At 44.3% G+C, this 12,822-nt stretch overlaps 1 protein-coding gene across 8 annotated transcripts in view; it reads left to right on the top strand.

Annotated features, from left to right (window-relative positions):
* The window catches only part of LOC109366575, an 8,553-nt gene extending 3,481 nt beyond the window's left edge, over positions 1 to 5,072 (top strand). The window contains exons 3-10 of one of the 8 annotated variants that reach the window (XR_004160063.1): positions 140 to 205; positions 645 to 729; positions 1,207 to 1,440; positions 1,711 to 1,795; positions 1,897 to 2,150; positions 2,272 to 2,337; positions 2,421 to 2,505; positions 2,627 to 2,718. Coding sequence is in view for 3 of the 8 variants with exons in the window: in XM_031553852.1 (XP_031409712.1) it covers positions 550 to 561; positions 645 to 729; positions 1,207 to 1,440; positions 1,711 to 1,795; positions 1,897 to 2,150; positions 2,627 to 2,861; positions 3,892 to 3,934 (948 nt within the window). In the remaining 5 variants the exon portion in view is untranslated. Of the gene's footprint in view, positions 19 to 139; positions 422 to 475; positions 562 to 644; positions 730 to 1,206; positions 1,441 to 1,561; positions 2,151 to 2,271; positions 2,506 to 2,626; positions 2,862 to 3,891 lie in introns of those variants that run through there. The other 7 variants (XM_031553852.1, XR_004160061.1, XM_031553849.1 and 4 more) reach the window with 7 other exon arrangements.
* The last annotated feature ends 7,750 nt before the right edge of the window (positions 5,073 to 12,822 follow it).

Raw genomic sequence — 12,822 nt, 5'->3', positions numbered from 1 at the left:
ATGCTCCACACACAATAGGTATGTCAGACAGAAAGTGTAGCATTTCTACTTCTTTAGGGACCGTGCTAGATCCCCGAGATGCCGCTGCCCTGAGCCCAACATTTCATACCACTTTGCTGATCCTCTGGTCCCACTGCAGGTGCTGGAATTAGACCTGAAATATTGAACACAGAACAAGGGAAAGGGCCAGCAGATGAGCAAGCAGGTGAGCAGGGCCACGCAGAGGAGGGCAGCACATGGAAGCTGGGCACCTGGCTGCTCCTTCATTCCTTCCCGTCTGCCTTGCAGATGGGCATCTGCACAAGATGGAACCGGAGGAGCACACACACCTATCCTCAGCCATCTAAGTCGTCTCCATGCTGCACACAGAAAAGGAATGTCAGACACAAAGTCTAACATTTCGAGTTCTTAAGTGACCCCGGTAGATCCTCGAGATGCCCCTGCCCTGAGCCCAACATTTCATACCACTTTGCAGATACTCTGGCCCCACTGCAGGTGCTGGAATTAGACCTGAAATTTTCAACACATGACAAGGGAAAGGGCTAGCAGATGAGCAAGCAGGTGAGCAGGGCCACGCAGGGGAGGGCAGCACATGGAAGCTGGACACGTGGCTGCTCCTTCATATCTTCCCATCTGCCTTGCAGATGGGCATCTGCACAAGATGGAACCAGAGAGGACTCACGCCTATCCTCAGCCCGCTAAGTAGTCCCCATGCTCCACACACAATAGGTATGTCAGACAGAAAGTGTAGCATTTCTACTTCTTTAGGGACCGTGCTAGATCCCCGAGATGCCCCTGCCCTGAGCCCAACATTTCATACCACTTTGCTGATCCTCTGGCCCCACTGCAGGTGCTGGCATTAGAACCTGAAATTTTGAAGACACCGTGAGGGAAAGGGCTAGTTGATGAGCAAGCAGGTGAGCAGGGCCACGCAGGGGAGGGCAGCGCATGGAAGCAGGGCACCTGGCTGCTCCTTTATTCCTTCCCGTCTGCCTTGCAGATGGGCATCTGCACAAGATGGAACCGGAGAGGACTCACGCCTATCCCCAGCCCGCTAAGTCGTCTCCATGCACCACACACAATAGGTATGTCAGACAGAAAGTGTAGCATTTCTACTTCTTTAGGGACCGTGCTAGATCCCCGAGATGCCCCTGCCCTGAGCCCAACATTTCATTCCACTTTGCTGATCCTCTGGCCCCACTGCAGGTGCTGGCATTGGACCTGAAATATTGAACACACGACAAGGGAAAGGGCTAGTTGATGAGCAAGCAAGTGAGCAGGGCCACGCAGGGGAGGGCAGCACATGGAAGCAGGGCACCTGGCTGCTCCTTCATTCCTTCCCATCTGCCTTGCAGATGGGCATCTGCACAAGATGGAACCAGAGAGGACACACGCCTATCCTCAGCCCGCTAAGTAGTCCCCATGCTCCACACACAATAGGTATGTCAGACAGAAAGTGTAGCATTTCTCCTTCTTTAGGGACCGTGCTAGATCCCCGAGATGCCCCTGCCCTGAGCCCAACATTTCATACCACTTTGCTGATCCTCTGGCCCCCCTGCAGGTGCTGGCATTGGACCTGAAATTTTGAAGACACCGTGAGGGAAAGGGCTAGTTGATGAGCACGCAGGTGAGCAGGGCCACGCAGGGGAGAGCATCGCATGGAAGCAGGGCACCTGGCTGCTCCTGTATTCTTTCCCGTCTGCCTTGCAGATGGGCATCTGCACAAGATGGAACCAGAGAGGACTCACGCCTATCCCCAGCCCGCTAAGTCGTGTCCATGCACCACACAAAAAAGGTATGTCTGACACAAAGTCTAACATTTCTAGTTGTTAAGTGACCCTGGTAGATCCCCGAGATGCCCCTGCCCTAAGCCCAACATTTCATACCACTTTGCAGATACTCTGGCCCCTCTACAGATGCTGGCATTGGACCTGAAGCTTTCAACACACGACAAGGGACAGGGCTAGTTGATGAGCAAGCAAGTGAGCAGGGCCACGCACGAGAGGGCTGCACATGGAAGCAGGGCACGTGGCTGCTCCTTTATTCCTTCCCATCTGCCTTGCAGATGGGCATCCGCACAAGATGGAACCAGAGAGGACTCACGCCTATCCCCAGCCCGCTAAGTCGTGTCCATGCACCACACAAAAAAGGTATGTCTGACACAAAGTCTAACATTTCTAGTTGTTAAGTGACCCTGGTAGATCCCCGAGATGCCCCTGCCCTAAGCCCAACATTTCATACCACTTTGCTGATCCTCTGGCCCCACTGCAGGTGCTGGCATTGAACCTGAAATTTTGAAGACACAATGAGGGAAAAGGCTAGTTGATGAGCAAGCAGGTGAGCAGAACCACGCACGAGAGGGCAGCGCATGGAAGCAGGGCACCTGGCTGCTCCTTCATATCTTCCCATCTGCCTTGCAGATGGGCATCTGCACAAGATGGAACCAGAGAGGACTCACGCCTATCCTCAGCCCGCTAAGTAGTCCCCATGCTCCACACACAATAGGTATGTCAGACAGAAAGTGTAGCATTTCTACTTCTTTAGGGACCGTGCTAGATCCCTGAGATGCCCCTGCCCTGAGCCCAACATTTCATACCACTTTGCTGATCCTCTGGCCCCCCTGCAGGTGCTGGCATTGAACCTGAAATTTTCAACACACAACAAGGGAAAGGGCTGGCAGATGAGCAAGCAGGTGAGAAGGGCCACGCACGAGAGGACAGCACATGGAAGCAGGGCACCTGGCTGCTCCTTCATATCTTCCCATCTGCCTTGCAGATGGGCATCTGCACAAGATGGAACCAGAATAGCACACATGCCTATCCTAAGCCATCTAAGTCGTCTCCGTGCTCTACACAGAAAAGGTATCTCAGAGTCTTTACTTCTCAAAGCTATACAAGCCCATTTCTCTCAACCTTTCTCCATAGGAGAGGTGGTCCAGCACTCTGATCATCTTAGTGGCCCTTGTTTGGACTTGGTCTGAGAGCTACATGTCTTTTTTGTACTGGGGGCTCCAGGCCTGTATGCAGTACTCCAGATGGGGCCTCACAAGAGCTGAGTAGAGGGCGATAGTCATCTCTCTCTCTTCTGGCCACCTCTTTTTTAATGCAGCCTAGATCACAGTTGGCCTTCCGTGATGCAAGCACACACTGCTGGTTCGTGTCCAGCTTATCATCCACCAGGACCCCCAAGTCCTTCTCCCCAGTGCTGCTCTCAAGGAGTTCTTGGCCCAGTTTGCACAAACCCCTCTATTGCCCTGGCCCAAGAGCCTCATTTTGTTTATGTGGGCCCACTTCTCCAGCCTGTCCGGGTCGCTGTGGATAGCTTCCGTTCCCTTCCTTCCAATGTATCGACTGCACTATTCTGCTTGGTGTCATCTGCAAATTTGGTGAGAGTGCACTCGATGCCATCGCCTATGTCATTGATGAAGATGGTGAAGAGCACTGGTCCCAAGACCGACTCCTGAGTGACACTGCTTGTGACTAGCTTCCACCCTGACACAGAACCATTGATCACAACCTTTTGACTGTGCCCAGCCAACTAATTATTTCTCTACCAATCACTCCACCATTCAAATCCATAGCTCTCCAATTTAGAGATAAGGATGTGGTGAGTGACCACATCAAAGGCTTGGTAGAAGTCCATATAGGTGACATCTGTCGCCCTTCCCCCGTCCACTGAAGCCATCACTCCAGTATAGATTTGTCAGGCAAGATCTGCCCTTGGTGAAGCCATGCTGGCTGTGTCAAGTTACTGTATGTGCCTTAACATAGCTTCTAGGAGCTTCTGCCCCATGATGTTCCCAAGCAGAGAGGTGAAACTCACCAGCCTGTAGTTCCGGGGTCTTCCTTTCTCCCTTTCTTAAAAATGGTAATAATGTTTCCCTTTTTCCAGACACCAGGGACTTCACCAGACAGCCATGATTTTTCAAATATGATGGGGAGCGGCTCGGACACCACTTCAGTCTTTCAGAACCCTAGGATGGATATCATTTGGCCCCATGGACTTCTTTACCTTCAGTTTCATGAGGAGATCTCAGACTTATTCCACTGTTACAGTGGGACAGAATCCTCTACTCTCACCCACACCTAGAGCTTCAGGGTCCTGGCAGATACGGGGAGGAGCTTGACCACCTGTGAAGACCGAGGCAAAGCATTTATTGAGCACCTGGGCTTTTTCCATGTCTGAGGAAGCCAGTTCTCTGGTTTCTTTTATCAGAGGGGAAACAATCTCCTTGTTCTGTATGTATTCGTAGAACCTCTTGTTATTTTTCACATCCCTCACTAAGTTCACCTCTGTGCCTTGGCTTTCCTGATCTTATTTCTATACATGCAGACAATGTTCCTATATTCTTTCCAGGCTACAGAACCCTCCTTTCCTGCCGCAGCAATCCTCATTTTGATGGTTGCACGTGTGTGCTTGAGTAGAGTTCCAAAGAAGGGCAGGAGAGTGGGCAGATTGGGATAGAGTCCTGACTATGCCTAGTGGGAGCAAAATGTGGGTGAGATTTTTCCAAATTTTGAAATGAGGGGATTGATTCCTCTCCATGGATTTGGTTAGTCATTCCTGCCTAAACTTAGCAGTGCTTAATGCCCTTTGTGTGTAAAAGTCAGAAGCACAGAATAATCCAGGCTGGTAGAGACATTAAAGGGCCTCTGGTGCAACTCCCTGCTCAGAGCAGGACCATCTCAGAATCACACTAAATTGTCTCCTGTCCTGCTGTTTGACTGCCTTCCTGGGGAAACCATACCTCCTTATATCCAGCCTGAAATTTTCACTCTGTTATGCCCCTTGTCCTCCTGCTAAGTATCACTATCTCCATCTTCTTTATGAACTCAGTGTATGTACCAGAGCTTGTTGACTTGTCCCCCTGGCGCAACTCTCTTCTCCAGATTAACAGAGTCCCATTCCATCAGCCTCTCCTCCGTTGTTCTTTTCGTTGTTCTTACTGTTGTTTGCACTGAACATTTTTGAGAATTCTGCTCCCTCACAAGCAGGGCTAGAAATGACCCAAGTGCTCAGAAGTTGTTAAAGGGAATTGCTGAACAAACAGAAGAATAGTGAGACACATCATTTCACCTAGTTTGAAGGTAAAAAAAAAAAAAGAAAAAAAAAAAAAAGGAGGGAATAAAATAGATCTTCTCCAGCTAACAATGAAAAGCCATTCAAAATGGATGAATCAGATTAGATCTGAAGCCTCTAAAAATTCTGGGCAGTACTTAAGCAGTGCTGTGCAGAGAGAAATAAAGCAAAGCAGCATGTCAAAATGTAGCTGCAAGAATATAATCTGCTCAACCCTGAAGTAGTCATTTTGATAAAAAGTCCAGCTAAAAGAGTTTTCATGGAAGCTAACTTTAGCCCAGTGAGGCTAATCACCTCTACAGCCAGTAGAGAGAAACAGGATCTTGCAGTGCTCCTGCATGCTCTGCTGCTCTTGCCCTGGGTAAAGAGACAGTCTGGAAACACAGGGTGGAGTGGGCTAAGTCAGCCTTTATGAATGCCCTACAGAAACACAGACGTGGTGTTAGGTAAGCAGCATCCGCTAATGGCGGCTTTCCTGGCAGCCCACTGGGCTGAAAATCATCTGCAGCAGAAACTCTATCTTCAGCAGAGCCGCTTCCTTTCACAAGTGCGGAGTTAGATGCCTGCAGCTGCTTTACTTCATTTCCCATCTCAAACATAGGCAAGGTGGATTGCCGGTAGGAGAAGCTGTATTGCAGGCATCTCTTCCCACATGCAGCTATTCAGAGGAGACTGTGGAGAGAGTGCAGGCACCATATTGAGATGGTTAAGAGAGCCAAGGGAGCTAAAAGCAGATTGCCCAAACCTGCTGTACCACAAGCCAGGCAAATACATAAGCAAATGAGTAGTGTCCAGGCAGCATCTGAGAAATCCCTGGCTCCTTTTCAGACATACTCTTTTTCATGATGTGGCTACTCCATATACAAGCCCTGACAGCACAGGCAAAGTAACTTGATGTCAAATAAAAACTAAATGGACTTGCAGCAGCATCAGCAGCAGGTCTTTCATCAGTGTCAGCATACAATGCCTACTGTAATGAGGTCAGACATGCCTTGGCTTTGCTACAGCACTATTGACTGGCCTTCTATTTTAATTAAATAAATGCAATACACAGAGAGAATTAGCTTCCTGTAAACCCTTGAACAAACATGAAAAAATCCTTCTGCCCTAACCCCCAAAATCACAGTGATAAACTGGCAGTTCCTTTCTGATAAAACAGTGTGCAAAGAGTTCACACTCAATATTTATTTAATGGCAGAAGATTTCACTTTAGCTTAATGACAGTAATAGAGTTGGCACATTTTCCTCGCAGGCTTTGATATTTAGCTCTCCTTTTCTAGCTGTGTTTGGAAGATTTGTGAATATTCATAAGTAGGTAAGTAAGCAAGTGCATGAGTAAGTAAAGAGATACTAAGCAAAAGAGGATAGACAAAAGATTTCCATGTTTTACATTTGAAAGAAACATTAGCCATCACACATTTAGACACACCATTCACATCCATACGAGCATGAATGGAGCACAGCAGAGTTGATTCAGATGCTGTTTTGCTCTTTAAGTGCTTCCTTTCTAATGTGTCACCTACTGTTGCTTACATACCAAAGCATTGTACCTAAAACATACATAAAACCCTCTTTTTCCTTATACTTATTTTCTTGTCTAGTGCTCCTTGAGGGTTTTTGCACAGCAGTGTTTGTGCAGCATCTGTCAGCTGAATCAGTCCACAGCCGTGGAGGTCTTTGCTGGTTCACTTACACACGCTGCTCTTCCTGAGCTGCTTGGTTGTGTGACGTCAGCTCCCTGGAGGCTAGCAATGTCATTATCATTACCAGACAAAGACAGTTAGGTAATTTTGTCTGATGGGAGTGCAGATATTGACCTGCACTAATGTATTCTTATTTCCCAGAGAGAGATGCTGATTGTAGCAATGTGACATAGCAGGGATTGCTAATATTAATCTAAAGGCTGTGTTCTTTATAGCAGAGAAAAGCTTTTACATTCACATTCAATTTCATCACTTGACATGTCTCTACTCTTCTTGCTAGATTCAAGACTCTTTGGCTTTTCAGACACAAGTACAAGGTCTGAATCTATGTGTGCCTGTGAAATATTTTTGGCAGCCTCTAATTTGCACATTTTCTGACCCTGAAGAGAAAATTACTGAGACTGTTCAGTAGGCTTTCTTTCTTCAGTACAGTCCAAGAAGAGATTCCTCTGGGGAAAGGAGACTCATGGCAGTGATCACATCTCGATGTGCCTTGTGACCACATACTATACATATCTTGCTGTGTTTTTTCATCACTAACCACTAGCTATGCTTTTGGAATGAAAAGTCTTTGCCTTAAAGAGATTACAATTTGCACATTTTATTGCAATTTCCTTGAAAAGCAGATATTTGCTGTCCAGATCATAAGCATTACATAAACAGATTGTGAAAACATGCAAGTTCAGTAGTCCTTCTGGAACTTTCTGTAATTATTATAGCAAATGCATTTATATGTCAGAAGTACAACTCCTTACGAATATACAACTAAATTGTTGTCAGTATAAAACTGGTTAATAAATACCACAGTGTAACTGCTTAATGATGCAGGCTGGGATTTTGTGCAATATCCTAAAAATCTAAACTTTGGTACGTAGATACAAATCACTACAAGCACACTGCAATAAATCTGATTTATGTTGAAGTCAGAATCATATAATGCTCCCTCCAGATGTTAAGAAAGCAAAACTAGCCAGCCCTGAAAAGGCAATCAGGCTTCACTGAGTCATGTATCTTAGACTGTGCTATCATCCTCTACTAGCTACGGTAGAAAAATAACCATGGAGACTGCTCAGCTGAGAAATCCAGACAAGCAACCATTGGCATCAGTGGAAAACACAAGTTTCCAAACACCGATAAACTTGTTATGATTCCATGACAGCCTTCCATAGCAAAACCTTTTAGTTGTAATGTCATATTCTCCAGTTGCAATGGGAGGCCTTAAAAAAGCTGAGGTCTTTTTTTGAAGAAAGTTCAAACCATTTTATGCCTATTTCAGCCAATGCTAGGCTGTATAAGCATACAGAGAATGTTGTCTGACAGTAAGCATTACAGGCAGGAGGCAATTAGAATGTGTGTGTAAATGGCATATTGCCTCAAGTCATCAAGCTCTATTTCTTTTACTGAAATTCTGCTTAACGAAAGGTACATGCAAAGTACATTTTCAAAGGAAAGGATACTGTCTTTGCTTTCCTTTATCTAGAAAACTGCAGAAACAAATCTGTAGATCAGTGGATGACCTAATACAGGAGACTCAACCTCAAATTTCTTTTCAACCCAGGCAATAAAAAATCATGAAGTCATGTTCACCTGTAGCTTCATTTGAGCCTGTCTTCCTGTACAAAAGCAAGAAGACAATGAATTTGCAATTCCTATCTTAAAAAAAAATAAAATAAAATAGCAGGACAGCCACAACCTTGCTGCATAAGCTCGGTCCCCCATTGCTGCATTGCTTCTATAGCACAGCCCCATCTCATTCCTGTGCACATAGTAATAAATAGAAAGGTATAACTTCTTCTTCATTGTTCTTCTCAAGGAATCTGAGAATTCTCTATATCAAGCTGCTTTCTTCAACTTAACAAAAAGGACATTTTATTTAACAAAGATAAATTTCTTTATTTCTTTTTAATCTGATAATGCTTGTTGGAACAACACATGCACAGTTTATAATAGATTCCTATCTCCAAATCGGTGTTTACTCGTATCAAGTAGACTATTGTGTTCAATAGTCAAACCTATCAAAGCATTACTCCAATTTTGGAAGAGGTTTGTTGTTTGTTTGTTTGTTTGTTTTTCCTGGGATTTACATTCATGACTTTTCATATCTGCATAGTTTACAAACTCAGTTTCCTAAGCAAAAATTGTCCCTTTGAACACTAACGTAAAGTTTAATACAGCATTTCACGATACTATATTCCTCACCCTTCCTTTACATTCTCCCATCTATAACAACATTGTACTTATGACCAACACTGGTGACTGTGTAGCCATTATGCCAAAAGCAGTGAATCTTCAGTCCATTTATCAGCCTCGTGCAGGTTTAACTTGACATCTGAAATGAGAAAAGGTTTCACCAAGTGTTTGTTGTTTTTTTTCCTTCACAGTTAATACAGAAACCATAATGAATGATTATGTAGCTGAGCCACTGTAGCATCTTACAATTGATTCTCTATTACACTGGAAAAATAAGAGGATAATGTCAACAGCATTTACAGAGTTGGCAGTAAAATACTTGGCACTTCATCCCACTTGGGCTTCATTTGATAGAATTTACTAAAATGGCTTGTTTAGAGCATGAGCTGGTAGAATGATCTGGTTCAATTAAAACAAATTCACGCTCTTTTCCTTGGTTTTTAATATGGTTAAATACAATCATCTTGCTCCTTTTCTGTTGCTGCCATATTTTAGGAAAATATGACCAAAAGAAAAATGCAGAAATGTAATATGCACTGAAACTAGGTATCCTATCCAAGTAACATAACTGACAGGAGAAAATTGTCATTGAGGAGAAAGAGAACCGTTTCTCTGCAGTGAAATTGGTAGACCTTTCTATCCAACTTTTTCTTGGAATAGAATAATAAAAGCTGTATCAGTATGTCACTGTTTATTTGGAGATAGTTTTTCAATAATTTTCAACCTAAGATTCACAAGCATGCATACTCGCACAATCAACATTGCTAGTAAACTATTCATGTAGAATTGCAGTATCCCAAACTATAGTTTTTGACTCCGGTTAACCTTTGCCAATCATGCAACAAAAAAGTGGAGCTACTGTTAACTTTCACTTTTGAAGTCTATGCATGGCAATGCTTCCCTGAAGGCTGCCACCAAAATCTGTAGTTTGGGAGTTGCAAAACCTCTAACTATGCTCCGTTGCTGTGGCAGAGCTTTTTGTGGCAAGTTGCTTGGGGTTACCTAAATCCACTACCTCTCAGCACCTCTCAAATCCATAGACTCCAGCTGAGAACAACAGTTTGAGGTCTACACACCTAGCTGAAGGTAGCTGTGTGATAGAGAGATTCACTGTTGCAGTTATGCAGGGCTGGTACTATGAGGAAGTGGGGTTACAGTTACATTATCCCTTTGCAGCTTGAATCTTACTGTCCAGCTGCTGGCAGGTTGTGAAACAGGAATTTTCTGAAACCAACATGTTCAAGGTTACTGCTGGAACTGCTGGAGCCATAAAGACCAGCCCCTTTGTGCAGCTTTTTAATACAGGCACAGGACTCGATGGGCATTGCTACCTACCATGTGAGCTTTCCTTTAGGGCTTTCTGAAAGCTTCTTCCATGGGAGCGACCAGGCTTTTCACGGTGTATGCTGCGCCCTGTAGGGTGTGTTACAAGGGGACAGCAAGGTTCTCTGGCTGCACAAGACAGTCAGTAAGAAGGCAGGGTGGCAAAATAAACGGACAGCAGATTTAACCTGTGAAAAGGTTGGGAAAAGTGTTCCTTGTCTTGCAGTTCTTGGAGTAGCTGAGTGGCCCAAGTGCAGGCAGAGTGGAGGCCAAATCTGCCACTCAAGACAACCCATAAGTATACTGGTTGTTCCTCAGCAAGGGAAATGTGACTCCATTCTGCTGAGAACATGTGCTTTGCTTACTGCTACATCAAATGCTAATGTGTATTTTATTGGCACTGTAATTCACAATGTGGAGAGAAGAGCTATGGCTGTGTTAACATGCAGACTGTAGAGCTCCTAAGTATCTCAAGGCTTTAATGTGCACCTTCTGGAGGTATATGAGCAATCCCTTCACAATGGCAAATTAGTGCCAATGCAGTTATCTATCTCTGTTGCTCCTGGTTCCCTGCTCATGATTGCAGCATTCACACAACACTTACTGGGCCAGCTTTACTCACTGATATCCTCTGCACAACCTACAGCTGCTTTTCCTGCACTGCCTTCCCCAGCTGTCCCCTTCACCACATGATTCTGTGATTCTGTATAGCTCTTCACCATGTTAATGCTTATGCTCTGATTTTCCAAGTTTGAGAAAGTATCACAACTAGAATCAACTTGTATACTCATTCCCAGAGCTCCATGTCTTTCTTGTACTGGGGGCCCCAGGCCTGTATGCAGTACAGAGATGGGGCTCACAAGAGCTGAGTAGAGGGGGACAGTCACCTTCCTCTCCTTGTTGGCCACTCCTTTTTTAATGCAGGCCTTCCGTGATGCAAGCACACACTTCTGGCTTGTGTTCAGCTTATCATCCACCAGGACCCCCATGTCCTTCTCCATAGGGCTGCTCTCAAGGAGTTCTTGGCCCAATCTGCATGAACACCTAGGATTGCCCTGGCCCAAATGCAGCATCTTGCACTTGGCCTGGTTGAACCTCATTTGGTTCACATGGGCCACTTCTCCAGCCTGTCCAGGTCCCTCTGGATAGCTTCGCTTCCCTTCCCTTCCCTCCAGTGTATCAACTGCACCTCTCAGCTTGGTGTCATCTGCAAACTTGCTGAGGGTGCACTTGATGCCATCATCTGTGTTGCTGATGAAGATGGTGAAGAGCACTGGTCCCAAGACCGACCCCTGAATGACACTGCTTATGACCGGCCTCCACCCTGACACAGAACCGTTGATTGCAACCCTTTGATTGCCAACCAGTTCTTTATCTACCAAGCAGTCTATCTTTCATAGCTCTCCAATTTAGAGAGAAGGATGTGGTGAGTGACCATGTCAAAAGCTTGGCAGAAGTCCATATAGATGGCATTCATCACCCTTCCCCTGTCCACTGATGCTGTCACTCCATCTTTACATTTGACTCTTGTAATATCTTTTCACATCCATTTATTTCTGTCTTCTGTATTTCTCCATTAACTTTTACTGTTGTTCAAATAACAAAAAATAAGCAGTCTGGTTTGTATTTGGAAGATCTTCCCTTCTTACATATGAAGGCTGTTGTTTTAAAAGGGAAAATGCATGAAAAATAAGCATGGCCAGCAGGTCAATGGAGGTGATTCTCCCCCTCTATTTCTCTCTCATGAGATCCCACTGGGAGCACAGCATTCAGCTCCAGGGCCCCCAGCAAAAGAAAGACATGGACCTGTTGGAGTTTGTCTGGAGGAAGGCCATGAGGATGAGCAGAGGGCTGGAGAAATATTGCTACTGAATCACTGAGGAATTCAAAGGCAAGAGGTCAGGTAACTTCACTGTTTTTAATAAATATTTCCATTTGATGCTTAAATGTCATGTTATTTGTGCTCAACTTTGATGTGCAGGTCACATTGCTTTTCCTACAAATAATAAACCTATATATTGGGAAAGTCAACACTCACTGAATAAATCAACCACAATATATACAACTGTGTAACAGTTTGACCAGCTCTAATTTAGACACATGAAGCTTTCAGTTAAGGAATCTGATTTCCTGTTATTGTGCTGGCTTTTGTAAATTATGAGATTTTCAACTGAAGTTATAAATGAGCTATAAAAGATTTTCTGCTTCATAGAAAACTCATATTTTCAAGATTGTATTATAACCTATGAGAAAGAGTGCAAATAATTCAAATTGTCTTTAAAGCATCATTTATTTTTTTCCCTGGTTTATGATTAATCACAATATTTTATCTAATCTAACAACTGATTTTTCTATTGTTGTAGCAATATAATCTTGTCTGTATATAATGTTGACGCTATTTTAAGAAGCACACTGAAATTCTTTCCAACTTCATTTTTTTTTCAGCGATTCTATATATTTTTAAAATTCAAAAGCTATTTTGTAATGAAAAATCACAGATCTAGAAAAGGAATATTTTGAAGGCATG

This window comes from Meleagris gallopavo, chromosome 1, assembly GCF_000146605.3.
Source record: "Meleagris gallopavo isolate NT-WF06-2002-E0010 breed Aviagen turkey brand Nicholas breeding stock chromosome 1, Turkey_5.1, whole genome shotgun sequence".
NCBI lineage: Eukaryota > Metazoa > Chordata > Aves > Galliformes > Phasianidae > Meleagris > Meleagris gallopavo.
The sequence above is the reverse complement of the archived record's forward strand: the minus strand, read 5'-3'. Positions and strand labels throughout refer to the sequence as shown.